This window comes from Gopherus evgoodei, chromosome 7, assembly GCF_007399415.2.
Source record: "Gopherus evgoodei ecotype Sinaloan lineage chromosome 7, rGopEvg1_v1.p, whole genome shotgun sequence".
Classification (NCBI taxonomy): Eukaryota; Metazoa; Chordata; order Testudines; family Testudinidae; genus Gopherus; species Gopherus evgoodei.
This window is the reverse complement of record NC_044328.1, coordinates 76,513,039-76,535,815: the sequence shown is the minus strand read 5'-3', so window position 1 is coordinate 76,535,815 and position 22,777 is coordinate 76,513,039. Positions and strand designations below refer to the sequence as shown.

At 44.7% G+C, this 22,777-nt stretch overlaps 1 protein-coding gene across 1 annotated transcript in view; it reads right to left on the bottom strand.

Moving 5' to 3' along the window:
* The window catches only part of PDLIM1 (PDZ and LIM domain 1), a 76,909-nt gene that overhangs the window by 23,411 nt on the left and 30,721 nt on the right, over positions 1–22,777 (bottom strand). Inside the window, 2 exon segments of the mRNA XM_030570462.1 lie at positions 5,025–5,109; positions 8,815–8,924. Coding sequence (XP_030426322.1) covers positions 5,025–5,109; positions 8,815–8,924 — 195 coding nt within the window.

Below are 22,777 nucleotides of genomic sequence, written 5' to 3'. Positions count from 1 at the left end.
CCAGCACCCAGACCCTCCCACTGTGTTCCCCACGCCCACGCCACTGAGCCCCATCTCCCCACACCTAGACCCCCCCCCAAGCCCCAACCACCTTCACTTGTAGAGTCCTATTGCCCCTGCACCTGGAACCCCCAATGAGACTCTGTGTATCTAGATCCTCCACTGAGCCACCCACACCCAGATTGCCCCACACAGAAACCTCTCACCCCGTACCTGGATGCCCCCCCCCCACTAAGCTGATCCACACTTGGATCCTGTTGGGCTGAGCCTGCCCACTCACCCACACCTGGTGCACCTGGCACAGGAAATTCTGAGGAGTTGTGTCACAAAGGGAAAATAAAGGGACTGAGGAGCAGGATTCTTCTTCCCTACAGTCAAAGCTTCCATTCTCCCACCTCCTCCCGCCATCCCGCTCTCCTTTCCAAGTGAAGCCAAAAGCTGTACTAGGAGGGGCAAGGGTCCTTGCTACCACTCCTCCTTCAGCAGCATTCAAAGAGAGACTGCTGCCTCCTCGCTGTGCCCCAAGCAAGGTGGTGCTACAGCAAGGAAGCTGCTGAAATCCCATTTCAGGTCGCAGTGTTGTCAACTCTCCTGATTTTAGAGTCTTGTGATATTTGTTGCTTCTTACAACCCCAGCTAGTGGAGTCATGGGCCTACATGAGACTCTCTGTTTTTATTTAAGAAGTAAGTTTCTAGCCCTTGTTGTTGGGGAGAAAAGCTTGAAAATCTGACCCTCTCCTCTGCCACAAAAGCTCCAAACTCAGGGGGCAAATGAGAACACAGAATTTTGAAGATCTCCTGGTATTTTTAAACCAATCTCATTATTTTTGAGCATCTGCGGCCAGCTGAACTGGATACTGCCCCTAGATATCTGCTCCAAGAGAAGAATATTAACATTTCTTGGTGTCCATTCTTTATCTGCTCTACACTAGAGATGGGTCTAAGTCCAAATCTCAGATCCAATGAGCTTTAGGTTTATTGAGAGGAGTTGTTCAGATCTGGAACCAAAATTCTCAGCTCAAACTCACCACACACCGTGCTAGCTTTGCATCTCTGCCTTTAAGAGCACAGTTCACAGAAGTACGTTTAAGCCAAAGATTTAACAACTTCAAAAACAAAGCTATTGCAGCCAACTCTCTCACTGATTCCCGGTGCACAGATCAATCTGTCTGAGCTCCCATCTCTCTCGGAGATCCACGGGATGTGTCACGTGTCTTGGGGATTAGAGTGTCTTCACATAACCTTACTCTTTTCTCATCCTTCCAAAAGCTTTTCTCATGGTTTTGAAAGCAGAGTTGAAATTTGGAAGATTTTTTTGATGGGGGAAGGCAAGGGGACAAAGCAGTCTGACCAGCTTCCCACATCCTCTCTCTCTCTGATTTTCCTAAAGCATTCCATACCCATGTAGTAATGCTGCCTAAACAAAGAAAAACAGGAGGTCACCAACAGCCAACAAAGTTCAGCCATCTCCAACTGGAGACGGTTACGTTATAGACTATTGCTTCATACAGACTGCTAGCACACCCACAGCCTTATCAAAAGGTCATATCAACAACAACAACACACCCACTCTCTATACTTTGTGGCTTCTAAATCTCCATGGGGACAAATATACAAAATGGAAACAATTACATCACCCCATAGGATGTGAGCAGCGCTGCCTAAGGAAGCCTCGGGAAAGTTGATATATGTGGCTGGCTGTTTCAGCCATCACCTGAATGTTGCTATTCACTCTTAGAAGTAACTGGAACATGTTTCTGCAGGTTATGCCTTATTTAAGACAAAGCAAAAATCACTGTTCCGTTGTTAAGTTTACACAATTTTTGGTTAAAGGAGCCTTAAACCTTAATCTTCCACTTAGATTTTTTGGGGATGTTCTAATATTTCTGCCTCGAAGTAGGAAGAGAGGATCCTTTGGAAAATGGGCCAGATCACCTGAAAATGACTGCAGCTTAGAACACTCCCGAAGCTGCTCTCAAAGGCCATTTTATCTGCTTATTATTATTTGACTACCAACACACCTAAAAGCGCAAACTGAGATCAGAGTCCCACAGTGCTGGAACTTCACAGACATAGTAAGAGACAGACCCTGCCCCAAAGAGCTTGCACTCTAAATAAGCAAGACAAACAAAGGGTTGGGGAAAGGAAGCGTTATTCCCCATTTTATAGATTGGGAAACTAAGGCACAGCGCGACTACATGGACTTGCCCAAGGTCATCCATGGAGTCTGTGGCAGGGCCAGGAATTTAACCCAGATCTCCCTGGTTCCAACTCAATACCTTAACCAGCAAGTCATCCTTCCTCTCCTATTGGAATCTCTATGAAACAGGGAAATGAAGCACAGAGGGCAGGTGGCTCTGGTGGTTTTGTCCTTTCCACAAGGGTGGGGGAAGAAAGGGTAACTCAAGTGGAAACAGATGCTGAATGTGATACCCTTAAGATTTGGGTAAGAAGCACAAGTGAAATAATTGAGCAAATAGGCCAGTCATTTCCCTCCTCCAAAGTTAATAGTCACACCCAACACAGAACTACATCAGCTAGCTGACCCATCACTACTGGAGGGTTACAGGCTTTTTTGGTAAAAGCTGGTTTTATCATTACTCTACGATGTGATACATATGCTACCACAGCTAGGACTAAACATCCCACAGTCCTAGCTATTCATTGAATGAGTTTCGGATCAGCCCCTAAATGAACCACATATAGTTGTGTATGTAACATGGGACCAAAACTAGTAATTCTGTTCAGTATATGGTCCCCACACTCATACGAATAAGTACTATGCTTCTGGCAGAGCAAAAAGCCACCCCAAAACACATGCTATCTATTCTGCAAGTGAATAAATGAAAATTCTATATCTAACTATTCTAAGAATAATTTACTCATTTTTAATTATGAGTAAGCTATAATGATAGTTGCTTCTAAGATTCTGCATGTCCAACAAAAACATCTACTCACCCAACAAAAGTAAAATATAACTTGTACAATGATGTTGGTAAAAAGTTAAATCATCATTTTATTAGGCCTATGCTGGTAAAATTCTTGGAAGTTTTGCAAGGCTGGTATAGACAGCATGTTCTGCTCAGGGTATGATGATGGATAAAAAACCCATTTGCAACAGGCAAGATTATGAAGTCTAATTTGCTATTCTATACACAGAGCCCCCAAATTAGCCAACCTGGCCTGTTTGCCACATTTCCGGGAGAAATTAGCATTCTCAAGTTGACACTGCAGTCACACAGTGTCTATGCTGCAAAGTATCACTTGCAGCAGTCAGTCATTGAAAGGGGTACAGACAAAACTCCCGAGGGCTTATTAAAAGCAGGTGTTATTCATGTCATTAATCTCTTTTTCTTGGCAGACTGGCTTGAGACATTTAAAGAGGCACTGGCAAAGCTGGCAAGCTCAGTGGGCTCTTCTGATTATGGGCTGGATTGCAGAACTCCTCCCTCACTGTGCCAGTTTGTCCCGCTTGTATACTAAAGGAGAGAGGGTGATTTATCCAGTGCCTCAATTTATTAAGACTGCTGCAGCTGGCTTCACTTTTCAACAGGCTCTAAGAGGAGAGTGATGACAAACCTGATGTGAAGATTAAGCCTAGAGACACTGGAAGTAACCCTTTAATCCAAGGATGCCCATATTTTGCCAGGACGTATCTAGTGAGGTCCCACAGCTGTCTGTTCTACATCGAGTACTATTCAATATATTCATTAATGACTTGGATAATGGAGTGGAGAGGATGCTTATAAAACTTGCAGATGACACCAAGCTGGGAGGGGTTGCAAGCGCTTTGGAGGACAGGATTAGATTTCAAAGTGACCTGATAAATTGGAGAATTAATTGGTCTGAAATCAACAAGATGAAGTTCAATATGGACACATACAAAATACTTCCCTTAGAGAGGAAAAATCAAATGCACACCTACAAAATGGGCAATAACTGGCTAAGCAGTAGTACCTCTGAAAAGGATCTGGGGGTTAGAGTGGATCAAAAGTTGAATCTGAGTCAAAAATGTAATGCTGTTGCAAAAAAGACAAATATTCTTGGGTGTTGTCACAGGGTCCTGTGCAGGCTCTCCCACTTTTGTGCCTGCACCCTGTGTTTCGGCTGGTATAATAAAGAGTGTTCACTCCTCCTTTCGTTGGATCACCCCAAGTGTCTTTATTTACAGTGCTCATGCAGTTCCCAGATCCGCAACAGTTAGTGCCCCCCAGACCCTTCCCAGGGTCTCCTGGCCCTTGAGGCTTCCTTGTCAGCAAGAAGACAGAGATACTGCCCTCCTGTCTCCTCCCAGGCTAGCCTTCTCACTGAGATTTGCCCAGGGCTTTTATAGCCCTCTCCTGCTCCAGACCAGCTGTCCCTACTTAGCTCAGAATGCTCCTCTGAGCCAGCCCTCGTTAGGGCTTGCAGCTGGGCTCCCTGCTGAGTACCTGCATCTCTACACCAGGCCGCCTGGCCACAGAGCAGGCTGCAGCCAGCATTTTGGCAGGGCTTTAAAGGGGGTTTTACCCCTACCCTGTCACAGGTGTATAACAGGAGTGTTTTATGTAAGACATGGGAGGTAATTGTTCTGCTCTACTCAGCACTTGTGAGGTCTTAAGATGGGCGTATCGTGTCCAATTCTGAGTACCAAACTTCAGCAAAGATGTGGACTAATTTGAGGGAGTCCAGGGAAGAGCAAAAAAAATGAATAAAGGTTTAGAAAACCTGACCTGTGAGGAAAGGTTAAAAAAATGTTCATGTTTAATCTTGAGAAAAGAAGACTGAGGGGGGACCTGATCACAGGTCTTCAAATATGGTAAGGGCTGTCAAAAAGGACAGGAATCAATTGTTCTCAACGTCCACTGAAGGTAGGAAAAGAAGAAAGCGGCAAAAGAGATTTAGGTTGGAACACAGAAAACATTTTTCTAACTTTACTATAAGGTTAGTTAAGCTCAGTAACAAGGGATGTTGTGGAATCCCCATTACTGGAGGTTTTTAGGAACAGGTTACACCTGCCACCTGTCAGGGATGTTCTGGTATACTTGGCCCTGCCTCAATGACCTCTCCTGATCCCTTCCAGCCCTCCATGTCTGAGAGCCACATCAGCAGGCAGTTGGTAGCTGAGGGCTAAAAATCAAAGAGGCACGCCCATAATGTTTGCTTTCACTTAGAGCTTTCTTTATAAGCCAATAGAAACTGCTTGCCTGAGTTCTTAAGCAATAAAAACCTGCAGCTGAACTTGAATCAACTCTTTTGTCCTGTGCTTATGGGAACAAGAGAGCTGAAGGCTGCACCTCAGGACTACACAGTCCCTATTCTATCTATTCAGGGGTTTACACTGTGCTCATCACCAGAACCCCTGAGAACCCCTTGGTCTGCCCCTGTTTTAAACTAAAAAGAATCCACACTGCTAGGCATTTTTAAGTGATTTACAAAACAGAGAGAGGTTGGTGGCAAAACTATGCAGGTAAATTCAACAGCCAGTATAAGCTCAGCAATAGTTCTCGCATAGCCTTGGATTTAACTCTTGCTTCATTTAAGAGAGGAAGCATTAGCCAAGCACTGGGGTTATCCTTGCTTTTACAGAGGTGCTGGGGGATCTTTAGTACTTCGAGGGTCATGTCTGCCCACCTCTTCCAAAGGATGGAGTTTATACAATATTCTGTAGTGCTGCAATGCAGTGTCAGAGCATGCTACGAGACTAGCCCTAGCCAAGGTGGCCAAGTCACAAGCTCCAGCTCTGAACTTCTCCAGTGTTTGGAGGTAGAAAAGCGTGAATCTGGTGGTTTGAGCCCCAGCTCTCCATAAAACTCACAGGCTAGAGACCCACCAGAGAACCCACAGCCATGATGTCCACCTCTGTCTTATCCCCTCCCACCTTAACATCTGTCCTATCAGCTTGTGTGGCTTGCTGTAGCTTTACTTGTATCAGTCTCTTGAGGAGTTGACTGGGAGGAGTGCTACAGCAAGTTCTGTACATCAGCTGCTAGCCTACCACGAACACTGATCCCCCCAGCCTGGCATGGGCGGGGGAGGGGGGGGGAATCCGTGAAAAAGATGAGATCCAGGATAGCTCCTGGGCAAACAGCTCCAAGTTACTACATCAAGATGGTCTTATTCTATACGAAGGCTCGTTTTGTGGTACAAGTTTACCACATAAATGTAGCAGGACAAAATTAATATTTTCCTGGTTACATAATAAACTATTCTCACATATTCTAATTTTGATAGGAAACCCCCCCCCCCCAAACATGGGAAGTTCTAGGGCCAGATTCTGATCCGTTATACTGGTGCAAATCCAGAGCAACTCTTCTGATTTCACTGCAGTTACTCCACATTTACACAAGTATAACCATCTGAATTTGGTGCACAAAATTCTTTGGGGATTGGACACAAGGAGCTATGTGAAACCGGGCCTCTGCTAACAGAGCTAAATCACAGCCAAAGGCAGAGGCTGAAAATAACATTGGGAAATTTTGTTTTTAAAGCTGTCAACCCCCAAGGTTTATTTTGGGGGGGGGGGGAGGGGAGAGGGATAGCTCAGTGGTTCGAGCATTGGCCTGCTAAACCCAATCCTTGAGGAGTCCACTTAGGGATTTGGGGATTGGTCCTGCTTTGAGCAGGGGATTGGACTAGATGATCTCTTGAGGTCCCTTCCAACCCCAATAATCTATGATTCTATCTCCTGGCATGAAACAAAACAAAGGCTGCTCCTCCCTATCACAAATGGACGCTGATACAAAATGGGCACATTATCTTTGTATAGGATGGGTTATAAACGTTTAGGCCCAGATCCATCAAGACATTTAGGCTTCTAGCTTCCAGTGATTTTCACAGAAGTTAGGAGCCAAAATACATTTGAGGATTGGGCCTTCGTGTATTAGGTCTGGCCCCACTTAGGGCACTATGCCACGCTAATAAAGAGGGAAAGGCACTAATGGGAGTTGGCTGTCTACATCCCATTGACTTCCACTGCCTCTGTCCCCTGAAATTGAATTGAAACAGGTCCACTAGCATGTTTCAAAACCCACGCCCACAAGTGGACTATGCACACCACCAAGGAACTGAAAGGGTGGCACTCCCCCATCTCCAAAGCTTTCCCATTAGTGTCCCTGAATTTTTAGCATAAATGAGTCATTATGAGAATGAATCATTTGTCTCCCACCCTGCCTTGGGGCCTCTCTTATCTAGGAAAGCCAACAAGCTTAGCAAATGGTTAAGATTAAAGTGCTCAAACTGTAATTTATGGCCTATATTCTGTTGCACCCAGTGTGTGACAGGCACTGTCCACATATACACACAGTCCCTGCCCCAAACAACTCACCCATTGGCAAGTCATTTAGATAAGCTCTTCAGGGCAGCACCTAGAGCAGGGGTGGGCAAACTTTTTGGCCTAAGGGCCATATCTGGGTAAGGAAATTGTATGGGGGGGCCCTCACGAATGCTCATGAAATTAGGGGTTGGGGTGCAGGAGGGGGTGAGGGTACTGAGGTGGGGCTGGGGGTGCAGGAGGGTGCTCTTGGCTGGGACCATGGGGTTTGAGGGCAGGAGGGAGATCAGGGCTGGGGCAGGGGTTTGGGGCACTGGAGGGGAGCAGGGGTGCAAGCTCCGGGTGGCGCTTTCCTCAAGCAGCTCCCAGAAGCAGCTGTGTGTCCCCTATCCAGCTCCTACATGGAGGCGCAGCCAGGCAGCTCTGTGCGCCACCCCATCCACAGGTGCCACCCCTGCAGGTCCCATTGGCTGCGGTTCCTGGCCAATGGGAGCTGCAGGGACAGCGTGCGAAGCCCTCTGGCTGCCCCTACACATAGAAGCCAGGGAGGACATGCTGCTGCTTCCAGGAGCCACATGGAGTGGGGCAAGACCCCAATCCAGTTCCCTGGCAGGACCTCGAGGGCCGGCTTAAAACATCTGGAGGGCTGGATGCAGCCCCCGGGCTGCAGTTTGCCCACCCCGACCTAGAGCAATTCTGAGGGTATGGCTACACTTGCACTTCAAAGTGCTGCCACGGCAGCGCTTTGAAGTTTTGAGTGTGGTCGCAGCGCCAGTGCTGGGAGAGAGCTCTCCCAGTGCTGCACATACTCCACATCCTCTACGGGTGTAGCTTGCAGCGCCGAGAGCCGCGCTCCCAGCGCTGCGGCACTGTTTACACGGAGGCTTTACAGCACTGTATCTTGCAGCGCTCAGGTGGGTGTTTTTTCGCACCCCTGAGCGCAAAAGTTGCAGCGCTGTAAAGAGCCAGTGTAGCCATGGCCTGGGGCTATAGAATGATGTCTGGGACATAACGACATTCCAGGCTATGCCATGTTCCAAAGGCAGCCTGAGGCCGCTAGCTCCTTGAGGCAGGGCCTGTCTCTCTCATTAGGCCAGATGAGTGCCTAGCACATCACGGGCAGTACGGCAAAAAATGAGTATGAAGAGAACACAAGGCTCTTTTTAAACCCAGCTCATCATGCACCACATCAAGCCTCATTAAGAGCTCAGCTAGGCCACAACAGAGTTCAGAATAAGGACTAGCTCATTCTCCCTCACAGAGATCATAGAATATCAGGGTTGGAAGGGCCTTCAGGAGGTCATCTAGTCCAATCCCCCTGCTCAAAGCAGGACCAACCCCAACTAAATCATCCCAGCCAGGGCTTTGTCAATTCGGGCCTTAAAAACCTAGCACTATCACAGCTAGTCTGCTCGCTCTTTGAAGAAGATTTGAGGCCACTATTCCCACTGAAACCAGCTGGAGCTTGAGGTGCTTAGCACAGCTGACAATCAGGTCATATGCCACTCTGGGACAGGGCACAGGGAGGAAACAACAAATAGTGCAAGCCCACTAATACTTACCTGGGGTTGAGATGCCAGATTCATCTTGTATGGATTGGGCTTTCCCTCCTCTGTCACCAGAGGGGACCAGACTTTGGATTCCACTCTGCAATACAGGAACGTTAACGATGGTTAATTTGATAGTTTTCTTTCCTTGGTTCAGTTATGGGGATTCAGCTAAATGGTTTTTAAACCATTCAGAAACAGGAATCTCAGCACCACCAGGGAAGGGCAAGGATTCGAAAATATTCCACACAAACTACTGGAAAAGTCAGTCTGCATGGGTGGATTGTGGTGGGGAGGAAGGAGGAAGAAAACTGCAGTGTACTAAAAACTGTTAAAATTACAAGCTTTCCCCTTAAAATCCTAAGGGGGTTTCCTTGTCCCGCGTGCAGGCTAGGGGGCTCTGAAGGAAGCATGCAGCCTGTCTTCTCAGTCAGTCTGCAGAGATTCAGCACAGAATGAGGCATGACTCTGTTTTAGCCAGGGAACAGATTGCCTTGTCTCGCTCTGGTTTTCGCTACAGTATGTTTTTCCGGATTCTTAGAAGTAACATAGTGTTATATTGCAACCTTCCAGCTAGAGTATTTTATGTTTTTATTTAAATTATCTGTGTATATACCACAAACATAACAAATTCAAGAACCATTTGCTAGTGAATCCTGTATTAAGTGACCAACTTAAGACTGACAAAAAAGGGTGGCCTAATAGAGGTAGGCTGAGAACTTTCCTTTAAAACTGGAGGGGAGCCTATAACAGACAAGGTCTTTTTCAGTTGATACCAAACGTGTTTTTATATTAAAAAACCCAAATATGAAAAAACCTTTGAAATATGGCATTTTAGCATAAGAACATGAAGTGTTACATAGAACTGTGCAAAGTGCAGAAACTCCTGCACACACAGTCTCCTGATTTGATCATATGTCGCGGGGTATTTGGCATTTAAAAAAAGAAAAAGAAGAAAAAAAAAAAAACCAGCTCCTGGATTCAAGTGATTACATGAGGCTCCCAGCTTTTATTGAAATAAAAGGTAAGTTTCTAGCCCTCATGGTTGGGGAGAAAAGCTTGAAAAGGTGACACTACCACCCAAGGCAAATAAATACTCAAAATTTATTATTATTTTTAATTCTCATGTTTTTTTGGGGACTGACTCATGATTTGAGTGCTTGTGGTTGTGAAGCAGTTCTGCCAATCAGCTAGGAGATGGTGCTACGGTGCCTGGGCACCACTCTGGATAGCTGGAGTGAGGGGGAGAGGTTAAACACTGTGAAATGGCTTGGGGACCTAGGCTGGGGTGATCCCGTATTAAGAGAGAGAGAGGGCTTACAATCACTGGGCTCATGGTACAGAAGAGAGGAAGGCACCAGATGGAAGAGTTCTGATCCAGCTCCGCACGTGTTTGCATCAGACCCATCGCTAGCGTGGTCACTGCTAACCGAATGAGCCAGGGATGTGAAGCAGCAGCATTTCTGACAATAGAAGTTACCAGAATTTCCAATAACGATGGCCCCACATCATTCCAGCAAACATTCCAGCAACACGTTATAAATAGTAAGGGTACATCTACACTGCAACAACAAACCATTGGCATGGCTGAGCTTAGCCCCACGAGCCTGGGTCAGCCAGCGGGGCTAAAAATTGCAGTGTCGACATTTGGAGTTGGGCTGGGGGAAGTCCCATGAGGAGGCTGGGTCTCAGAGACTGGGCTCCATCCCAAGCCCTAACGTCTACAACGCAATTTTTAGCCCCACAGCCTGGGCCCCATGAGCCCAAGTCAGTTGACCCCAGGCACTGAGACCAGTGCCATGGGTTTTTTATTGCAGTGTAGATATACCGCAAGTGCCTGATGGTGTGACCCTTATTCATGGGAGCAGTTCCTTTGACTTCAGTGTGATAACCCATGTGAATAAGGCCCGTTTGAGCCGTTAGGAATAGCTGGGAGGCAGTACTATTCACGTCTTTTGTTCAGGCACATATTGAATACAGAGAGTATGTGTTATACCCCTACGCTGGCCTGCCCTAAATTCTGATCTTTTTGTATATAAAAGAATGTTATTGTTGATTAAACAGACACCTCTCGAGGGCTTATAAAATGATTTGTCAGATTCCACCCATGGATAGAGTGAGAACTGCAAGGACTAAGTGCTCCCAGCGGGAAAGGCTGGAGAGTGGTTCCAGCTATTTCCATTGTGGTTTGACCGGATTATTTGCAAGTTTCCCCAAACCAGCCTGCAGTGCAAATAAAGATTAGGAATACAGTAACCTCTAGGTTTTAAAAGATCTTAAACATAGATTAAAGACAAACTAATGATTATGGCTCAGGACATAGCCATCCACAGCCCAGGCCCTGAGAAATCTTAGGCTTGCCACTTAAATTCTCTCTGCCCCAGCCTTCCCATCTTAAAATGGCATATAATTAAGTGCCCCATTGGGATGTTGTGAGTTTTACATTTGTTGTTATAATATGTGGAATTCTTTTCTGAAAAATTTCCCCAATTTTTTAACATTTAAAATTGCTGAAAACATTTTAAATATTTCTGTCAGTTCAAGAACTGGCTTAAAAAAGGGGAGAAATTGTGGCAATTTCACTGAGATTTTTCCAGGTTTTACTCAAATTTGGAAATTCCACATGGCTGATAAACCCTTCAGAAGAGTTTTAAAAGATGTGCCCTGTTCAGACAGGAACCATTTTGCATCTGCAGTGGCAAACTCTACCTTTTAGATACTTAATTGCCCAACTGCACCCACAAATTAGATCCTTGAGTACTAAAATAGGATTTGCACATGCTATTAATAGAGGTTGGGAACAAACCTCTTCAAAAATCAGGCCTTTAATCAGGGGTGCAAAGGGGTGAGAAACAGAAGAGGGTGACTACAGGGCCACATTCATTGCGAAGGAAATACCACGGACTTACACAAGGGATGAATTTGGCCCATATCATTTAACAAGCCACTTCCATTGCCATTCAGTTTAAAAAAAGAAAAGAAAACCAAAATCTACAAGCCCACCACTCTCTCTCTTCCCTTAGTGATGGAGAGCTCTCCTGGGTATAGCATCTGTCTCCTGTTAACATCTATGGTGCACAGAACATTAAGCATTAGAAAGCCAATACACTGGAAACGCATCATATAGAGAAGTAGAAAGTCAGTCTCATGTTGAGCCAGTTTAGTGCAGTACGCAAACTGCAATCCAGGAGTAGAGAACCTCTTTTTACAAGGCAGGATAGTTTTAAAAACAACACAAAAAAAAACCCAAAAAGTTCCATTGCAAGGGTCCATCTATACCACTAATAATACACCACCACCTGGCTTATCTGAGAGAGTTGGCTTTTAATGGAAGTTTGGGGCGCCCAAAAATACAGGATGAAGTTTGCTATACAGCCTGACCAAAATACAACCACCTCTGAGATGGAGGTTGGCAGTCAGCCAGTGCACAGTGACTGGGGATGGAGAAGTTTTGGCCAGAAGACAGAACCCCTCCCCTTATAAAGAAATAAGATCATTAAAGATCATATAGACTAGATGGGACCTCCGTTTTCATCTCACTTGAAAAACAAGATATATCACAAATTGCATGGAACTAAAATAACCTACCCAGAATGGATGAAAAGCCAAGCTGATGATGGCAGAATATGAACCCTAGTTCCAAATCTGTAGGTATTTCAAATGATTCTTAGACTATTAAAGATATCCTTTAATACCAATTATCACTGGTGCTAAATCCGAATAGGACTGGCCTATTTCCAGTATAGACTCCCTTCTCCAAGCTCTCAGTAATAACGTGTTCTCCTGCATCAGCTTCAGACTACCAAAATACGAGAGCATTAAGATTTTTTTTTTTTTTACTTAAGAAATTTTATTCCAGCTCAAAGTGGTCAAACAGGTTTACAACAGAGATGATTTTTCAATATTAAGAAACTGATTTAAAGCTGGCACATTTCACCTCACAGTTGAAGTAGAACAGCATGAAACATGAAAACAATACTGATTGTGTTAAGCAGACCATATTTAACATTTTACATTCTATAGCTCAAACTAGAAATAACCAAACAGTAAGATAGCAGGTCAACTACTGAATACTGTACTGGGTACAGATAAAGTTCTCTTCAGCAGAGCTTGGCAAACATTTTTTGGAGAAGGGTATTTTCAACAAAAAGTTCATGGGGGGGGGCTCTAAAGCTTCGCAAATTTGGGTGGAATTTAACAAAATAGTTTTGGATTTATTTTGTTTAAAGTTTTAGAAAAAAGTCAAATATTTCATTTTGACCATTTCAGAACATTTTGTTTTCATTTTTTATTTCAAAACAGTATTGCATTTTGAAATTTGGCCAAAGTTAAACAAATGCAAACACACACACATGCACCACACACACACACGCAAGGGTGAAAACCAACAAATAACCAAACTAAAATGAAAAAGACTTAGGAGGAAACATTGTTTCAAGTCAACCAAAATGTTTCAAGCAACTTGAAAAAAATTTTTTTTAATTTTGAGTTTTTGAGCTAATGAAAAGTTAATTTTTTTTTCCAGTTTGGTCCCTAGACCAAATAATCAATTGCTCACTCCAGGGCCGCCCACAGGATTCAGGGGATCTGGGGTCTTCGATGGCGGGGGGCCTGCTCTTCGGTGGTAATTCAGCAGCGGGAGGTCCTTCCGCTTCGGGAAGTGCCACCGAAGTGCCCCAAAGACCCAAGAGTTTTCTGGGGCCCCTGGAGGGAGTGAAGGACCCTACCTGCGTGCCCCCCCCCCCGGGTTCACTCAGCTCTAATTGTCAAGGCAAGTCATATCAACATGAGACAAAATTCTCCCAAGTCAGCAGATCTGACTGACATTCCACTGTACCTACAACACACAGGACTCCTAGCTCCATGCATGAGATGAGACAGAAGAGAGCCTAGCTCAGGTACACAGACCACAGAAGAAGAAGTGGGCTGTAGCCCATGAAAGCTTATGCTCAAATAAATGTGTTAGTCTCTAAGGTGCCACAAGTACTCCTGTTCTTTTTGCAGACCACAGAAGGTAACTTTGGTGTTAAAGACAAACTCCTTTATGCAATTATCAGACTTGCCTTCACATTAAAAAGAAAACATTTTGGTTTCCAAGTTTGCAACCATCCCAGTTTGTCACTGGATATAAATAGAAACAGCAAGGTCACCCTCAGCTTTACTTTCTATCCAAGTTAAAAGTTATCCAAACAAAAAGGTTAAATAGTCAACATTTTTATCCCCGTGGCCTGTGAGGATAAAGTTTCCCTTTGTCTTCGCAACAGCTGCTACAAAATCCTTCAGTCAATCACTCAGTGAGCAATTTATGGCACCAGATAAGGTAGGAAGAGGAGAGAATTTAGCACTAACAGGTTTTAAAGAGTAAATTCTTCTAACAGATTTAAGTGAAGGCCCCCCTCCAGCTACACACTGACTATAGAGAAGAGGTCGGCCAGGGCCCATTCCCAACAGCTGACACTCACACCTTCTTGTAAACTGTTGGGAATGGGCCATATCCACCATGACTGAACTGGCCTCGTTAGCACTGACCCCCCACTTGGTTAGGCAACTCCCATCTTTTCATGTGCTGTATATTATACCTGCCTATTGAATTTTTCACTCCAGGCGTCTGATGAAGTGATTTACCAAAGCTTATGCCCAAATAAATTTGTTAGTCTCTAAGGTGCCACAAGGACTCCTTGTTGTTTTTGCTGTTACAGACTAACACAGCTGCTACTCTGAAACCTGTTACTAATAAGCGTTCAGTTAAATCCAACCCAAATGGTGGCATCTTTTCAAATTTTGCTCAGATAGCAGAGGCTGAACACCCACTGGACAGTTGTTTGGCCACAGGCCACCAATGAACTGGTGGTCTCAAACCAGCTCCTAGGGGAAAGGAATTCAACCCACAAAAAAGTACCATCAGGACGGGCTCTAAGCACCAGGCCCGCACACACACAAAGATGTAACGTGAGCCAGACTGAATGGTTACAAAGGGACTTTTCAGCTCCAATCCTTCTGCTCAGGACAGAGGTATATGCACATGAGGAACACAGAGAAGAAAAGGTTGCTTCCGACATTGTCCCTGTTTGTAGGGCTGTCAAGCCTGCACTTTTCACTAGTGCTAGGGATGGGGTTTTATAAAGGCACCTATGAGAATTAGACACCCAACTCTCATTGAAAGACAATAGGATTTGAACACTAAGGATCTTTTACAGATCCCCGACTAAATTCTCAGAGATTTGTGATTCATAATTTGGTTTACACAGAACTTCCTTTAAACTCAGACTCACCCAAAACAAAGAGTTTCAATTTTAAAGTTCAGGAGGAAGAGAGGGACTGGGCAAGTTTCCTTCTGGAGCTGACACAAAACTCATCCAGGGTTTGTGTGCCAGCAGCAAACATGGGTGGGTGGAAAATGCTCCCGTCACATGTTTGCAGCTCAGATTTCTATGCAATGTAGTTCACCACAACAGGGCGAGCACTACAGGCACAGAGGAAAAAAGTCACCACTTTGCTGTGGCCACCACCCCTAGGCAGAGACCAAGACACTGGATCAGAAAAGAATTATCTCAGTTCCTGAAATATAACTACAAGGAATCAGGGAAGGAATTGGTAGGAAGGAGAAGAGGAAAAGCGCATACAAGTTAAGACAGAAGTATGGAGACACATTTCATAAATACAACATTTCACAAAGTCTGCCCTGAACATAATGTTCTGTAAACATAAGAGTCTAGATCCCATTTTGCTGTCAGTATTCTGCATACAGAAATGGGCCTGAACAGTGGGGAAAGTTCAGAGCTGGACAATGCAGATCTAATTCTGTAGTCAGGGATTGCATAAATACATACTGTGAGAGGGGCAGATTCACATTCCCACTTCAATCCCTGGGCTGAAAGCGACCAAATAAAATCTTAAAGAAATAATCAAAGCACTAACACAAGAATGTTCCTGGCACAGTACAAGACTTAATACAGCTGTTCTGTCCCTTTCTGGGGTGGGAGCTGAGTGTGTGAGAAAACAGAAGATACCGTCCCCCATCAAACATTTTTAGAAGGGAGGTTTAACAAGCAGCAAAAGGTGCTGGTTTGATGGCTAAGCACAGTCACCTTCAGGGCATGATGCCTGTTTAACCAGGCTTTCAACTATCATCAAAGTAAAGTGTGAGCCCCAGGGTACAGATATGAGGCAGTAACTTTTGAGTCATTCATTATATGACTGACTCACTTTCCCACATAGATGCTATTTGAACACTGTACCTAATCTGTGGCCAGCTAGGACTCCAGGGGCACCATGAGGCTGTGCAATACGGCTGTTTGGAACTTTGTGGAGGCAGTGGGGCAAGAACTGTCTTCTTGCTCTAAAAGCACAGGCCTTTACCACATGACATAAAAGGTACCACTCTGTCTGCTGTTAGCAATCGATTGTAGGGCCTATAACAGATTTGAGCCGATTCTATTCAGAAAGGCAGCAAGTCACACACTTGCCATTCATTACAATGCCCATGTATTAAATACATCTGACTGTTCAGACTGTCATGGTTTTTCCACTGGTTAGCTATTTTCACATAAAGGGAAGAGGCCAGGAAACAGGGAAAAACCCCAGACTTGACTGGCAAATGATTTTGACTACAGCAATCATTAGTAAATTTCACACAGGAGTGCTGTAACACAGAGCAAGCCACAGAAAGCAACAAAGTGCTCTTCCTGGGCTCCAGAGTTGCATCTGAGGATTAGACAATCTGCATGCCCATATATAGACATGCACTAAGCATCAGTCTTTTCCCAGGGCCAAGAGAATTATTAGTAGGATGACAGGGCTGGAAAATTCCTGCTGGCAAGACAGCACAAGGCAGAGTTAAGAGAGTCAACGGAATTCACAGAGATCTGCTCTTAGAACGCACATTCTACTCTATTATGACATCACAAAACCAGTCCTCACCAGTCCAAACTAATCAGTGCCTCTGGTAGCAAGTGTACGTGCATGACACAGAACAGTTAAATCTTTTTCCCCCGCCCCCTCCTTCTCATAATACCTGAAGGTGTTTGGGTTATTGCATTGTTTACTTTTGTTGTAATATAACCTGGTAGGAGACCATACTTTCCTGTGCTCTTGGCAGCTTAAGAGAATGAATGCACAGCTTCACTCTGGCAGAACTGATGCCAAGTAGTAACAGATTGTTTTTCAAACTAAAAAGCTGTGATAAGAATTTACATGCTGGTATCAGAGCCATGAAAGGGCAGCTAGAAATTTGGTGAAGGAGATGGTAAGAGCAGGAAGAAAGGTTACATAGTTGTATTCCTTTCTGCAAATATTGTCATACCGTTGCAACCCACACATGCTTTCATCACTGTGGAGAGAGGATTACTCAGAAAAAAATATATTTTTCAATAGAGACATGCAAAATGTTGCCTTTTGGTTGCTCCTGGTTACATACCAGCATGGCACTATGGGTCAGAACTTCTTGTTTGCTCAGTCATATTGTGAGAGCCAAGGATATTACAATTAACACCAACTCAGCCTAGCCAGTGGAAAAAGCTTTCATCTGGATCATACAAATCCATTTTATGTGTATCTATTCTAGAGCCACACAGAAAGCTTGTGTATTTGGCTTGGGTCAAATTCAACAGGTGCATCTGCACTGGAGCTAGCGGAGTTGAGTGATTAATTTGGCTGTATGAGAATTTGGCTGTTTTACTTGGGTTTTCCCTTCCTTGAGTGTTCTGTCTGTTGGTCCTACTGAATCTTTTCCCATCACCAATGACTCCCAACATAGTCTGAATTCCCAGTGTCCTGGAGGCGCTCTCCTATCTGCTACTTCTCTCCTGCTTCTCATACCCTTAAAGGAAAAATCACACGCTCATTTTGATCATACACAGATGGGAAAAGATATTTTGCTTTGCTCAAGAATCCCAATTTAAAAAAGAGCAGAAACCCTAATTAAAACAGGACAAGAGTTCAGATCAAAGAGTCCAGTGACAGAGCCAAAACTTCATCTCTCCAAAGGACAGAGCAGGCGCAAAACCCTGGTTGTGAAACTCATGAACCTGGTGATAAGAATTTGGGTGGAGAATCCAAACTTTCCCCAAAAAGTCTGGAAAGGGTTTTTGGTTCAAGCTTTCAGTCCTGATCTGAAACCAGATTTGATCCAGGATTTTGGTTTTGAAGTCATTCTCTTTAATCAATAAAGAGCAGCACCTCTGGATACTGAAATAAATACAGAGCCAGAGGGGGAATTGGGAATGGAGACAATGAGGACTGTACTTGCTTATATATGTAGTAAGATGGAACAGTCTTGAGTCTGCTGGAGTATGCCAGCTGTTACAGATCAGGGATTTTGTTTTCTCTGTTTTTGACTATGAAAAGAGCATGAGATATGGAGCTTGATTATCCACCACTGAAGACAGTGGGAGCTTTAGCAGTGACTTAGAAGAGAACTTTACTTTTATACTTGGGAACTGCTTTTAAAATCCCCTCCCACCTGAACTGGACAAAATTACAGTGAATGAATGAATGGAAATGCTAACAGGCATAAACTCTTAGCTAGTCACACTAACCTAAGTAGGAATTCAGCATGTGTGTCAACATTCTAGAGCTACCACACTCAAATGGCAGAAAACAGAACCCTCCAAAGGGTGTTGTCATGTCAATGAGCAAAACAGCAGGCAGTGCATTCAGAAGAGCACACTCAGCAGACCAATTCGTGCTTGGTGTTAACTCCTCAGAAGTTAGTGGACATCTACCAGAGCTGAATTTTCCCTGCTGGGTGAGAGAACAAAACATGCATGTTTTCTTTGGACAGAATTTGATCTACTCCCACAAGCTGTTATCCTGCCTACAATCTGGTCTGAAATATTTTTGGTCTATTACCATCATTAAGGAAAATACCAAAACAGGAAACATCAGAATGCTGTTGATATTCATAATCAAGTACAGAGCACAAACAGCATTTCCTTTACCAGAACTGCTCGTGTTTATCCAACTCTCTACGTTTACACTATTTTTAAACAGCTAGAGGAAATTCAGCCACACAACTCCCATTAAAATAAGTTGATCGCATGGCAGAGACGCACACTCACTTGTAAGGTTAGGAATAAACTTGCATGATACTTTCATGGCTTTTGGAAGTTTATTAATATCATGAAGATCATGAATCAGTGTTTCATTCTGCTCTCCACTTCATAAAATGGAGATCCTCATCTATCTAGTGATGTATGCAGTTCCCATTACATTAGTATCAGACTACTTAGCTCTGTAAATTGGATTAAAATCCATGATCTGGATTCAAACCCACAACTGTAAAATCACTAACTAGAACATGATTGTAAAAATCACTAACACTAGACCTGAACCATGGGGCAGTTTCCCCTCCCAATCTTGGGTTCTCAATGTTTTGTGGACCTCAGGATTTTATGCTCACACAAGGTGCAGGTGTTATTGCTCTTGGTACACAGAGAATATGAAGATGCAGCTTGGCACATTGTCCCTGGCCCTAACCTTCTTCAGCTTCACATGATGTTTTGTATTGTAGTTTAAGCCCTCAAAGACAAATCTCAGAAAAGACAGATCATATCAACTTCAAAGCAACTCATTTACACATGACTGAAATGGTACAAAATAAGGTACTTGGGGCTAAATCCTGAATTCTTTACATGTAACATGGCCACCTGACTACTAGGAACTAGACAAATGATCCTCATTTCATATAGGCCACCAAATAGTTACATGGTTTGCTACCACTGATATGAGCTGGTGACTCAGAGGTGAAAGGCTCTATGCTCCATTACCAAAAGGAACCACCCAGGTTGAGATGATTTTTTTGATCATCACTTGTCTCCTGCTGCAGCTGAAACCAGGAGCCTCACTTCCCCTTCCCCACCCCGCTGAGCCCTGGAATTTTTATAGCCTGTCTGGAGGGGTGTGGGGGGACCTCAAAGAAAAATGTAGAGAACCCCTGCTCTATGCCACATTCCATCCTGGTATCTGAGAATGTGGAAAAACAAGCATAAAATGGTTTCCTACCTCTCGTAACTGCTGTTCTTCGAGATGTGTTACTCATGCCCATTCACATCGGGGTGTAAGCTCACCACATGCACCAGCACTGGAAGTTCTTTCCCCCAGTGATATCCGTAGGGCTGGCTCTGGCACCCTCTAGAGTCATGCGTGTATGTGCTTGCATTAGGGATGCTACAGGCTCCCCCCATTCAGTTCCTTCTTGCCAGAACTCCAACAGAGGGAAAATAGAGTGAGTCATGGCATGGACACGAGCAACACATCTCAAAAAACAACAGTTATGAGAGGCAGGTAACCGTTTTTCTTCTTTGAGTGCTTGCTCATGTCCTTTCCATGTCAGGTGACTTATAAGCAGTGCCACTGGAGGTGAGCAGGAGTTCATGGACGCGTCGATTGTAATAACATTCTGCCAAAGCCAGCATTGTCTCGAGCCTGCTGAGTGATGATATAGTTGGTCATGAAGGTATGGGCAGACAACCATGTCGTGGTCCTGCAGAAATCTTGGATTGGGACGCATGCCAGGAAAGCTGCTGCTAACGCCTTTGCTCTTGTTGAATGAGCTGTCACCATCGGTGGAGACACAGCTTTTGCCTGCTCGTAGCAGGTACAGATGTAGGCGGTTATCCAGGACAAAACTTCTTGGAGAGGACACCCAAGTCCTTCATTCTGTCAGCCACTGCAATGAAAAGCTGAGTAGACCCGTGGAAGGGTTTGGTTCACTCAAGGTAGAAGGCCAGGACACATCTGATGTCGAGAGTATGCAGACGCCTCTCCTCGTTGGAATAGATGTAGGACAGAGCAAGAAGCCAAGGGCTCAAAGCGAGTACCAGTGAGCCTGGAAAAGACCAGGTTGATATCTGCTTGAGGGACTGATTTGCAGGAAGAATATTTCAAGACCCTTAAGGAATCTGATTGTCATTTCATGAGAGAAGACTGATCTACCCTGAATGTGAGGGTGGAAAGCTGATATGGCTGCCAGACCTCGGTGCTTTAAATGGAGTAGGTATTCCAGAATGGATTGTAAAGAAGTCTGAGCGGGAGAAAATTTCTGTTCAGACACCCAGCAGGCAAAGCTCTTCCACTTAGCCAGGTAAATTGCTCTGGTGGAGGGTTTTCTGCTTTCTAATAGGATCTGCTGGACCTGTACAGAGCAGGCCTGTTTCTCAAGGCTTGGCTACACAGCATCCATGCTGTCAGGTGCAGGGAGGCAAGGTTCGGGTGCAGCAACCATCTGTGGTCATATGAGAGCAGGTCTGGGTTGTTGGGGAAGCATCTATGGGGCTCCACCACTAAGTCCATGAGCATGCTGAACCAATATTGATGAGGCCATGCCAGGGCTATCATAATGACTTGCACTTTGTCCCTCTTGATCTTCAGAAGGACCCTGCTGATAAGTGGGATAGGTGGGAAGGCATACATCAGGTCACCTACCCATGACAGGAGAAAGGCATCGGATAGTGAACCGCTGTTGAGACCTGTTAGGGAGCAAAATCGGTGGCATTTTCTGTTTTGCCTGGTAGCAAATAGGTCCACTTGAGGAGTTCCCCCACCTGTAGAAGATGGTCCTGATGACCTCTGGGTGGAGGGACCACTCATGGTGAGAGAAGAAGGACCTGCTGAGGCAATATTATATTATTTGGGCCCAAGGGCCCAGTAAATATTAACCTGCCTATGTCAGTAATACCCTTGTATAGCCTGTGAGGCATCATGGTAATAGTATAAATTTCAGTTGTGGATCAGCAGGATTAACTGTTAACACTTCATTAGGGCTTATGGGGCTGAACCTAACCCTGAAGATCCTACTTGTTTCCAGAAAAGCATCTTGATATTGGGCTTTTGGTTCTCTGTTTTTGAACAGCTCCCTCCTCATGGAGGAACGTAGCTGAAGAATGGTTCCAGTTATCTGCTCCACACATCTTATGAATAGCTTTGCAGGCATGGGCGGTCACTGGCTTTGGTTTGCCTATTTGTCTCACGGCTTGGTGGAATACTTTTGCACACCTGACTGCAGTCACCTTCTTTGCTTGCAGAGAAGCCATCTGGGATTAACAATCTCCTTACTAGCTGGATTATCTGTTTCCATATCCAATGAGCCCCTGTGGATAGTCTTTAGGGGCTTTTGTTTTCTGCTGGTTTATTGGACACTCCAGAAAAAGGAGTGAGTGAAGTACCTCTTGCCCCATAAACACCATTCATTTAAGCCATTATGGCAGTTTCTTCTAGAAGCAAAAGCCCATAGAAACACTTACAGGAAGAGTTCATCTTAACACTCTGTTTTCCATCTTCCTTTCTTTTGACTCTGAACAAAGGAACAAACACTCTCTCAACAGACCAGGAGCATGAATGACAGAGACTGGGCACCACAGGTGGAGAAGCCAGGAGCTCCTAAGCTCCATCCCTGCCATCAATTTGCTGACAGAGTTTGGACAAGTCACTTGTGAGCAAGGGACTCCTCTCCCACAAGAAGCCTTCCAGTAGGCCAAGCACATTGCATCCACTGTGCTGAGTGTCCTTGATGCTCTGCCCAGCACAGCCATAGGACTACTGGGCCAGTCATCTCAGCCAGCAGCGCTATTTCACACACAGTGAACTGGCTCATCAACCCATTCTGCTTAGCTCAGGGACCAGACCCAAGCATCGGCTGACGTGAAGAGTTGTCGGCATACTTCATCATTCAGATCAACTGGATACGTATGGAACTAACTGGAAAAGAAAATTCCACCCTGGACCAGTCTGCATTACCTGCATCCTCAGCCCCCCCCAATCCCCTCTGACTGCATTTGGCCCCTTCACCCACGCCAAAGTTCAAGAAAATGATCAAAGGTTTAAGAAACCTGATCTATGAGAAAAGGGTAAAAAACTGGGCATGTTTTTAGTCTTCAGAAAAGAAGACTGAGGGGGGATCTGATAACAGTCTTCAGATATGTTCGGGGCTGTTATAACAAGGATGGTGATCAATTGTTCTCCATGCACACGGAAGGTAGGA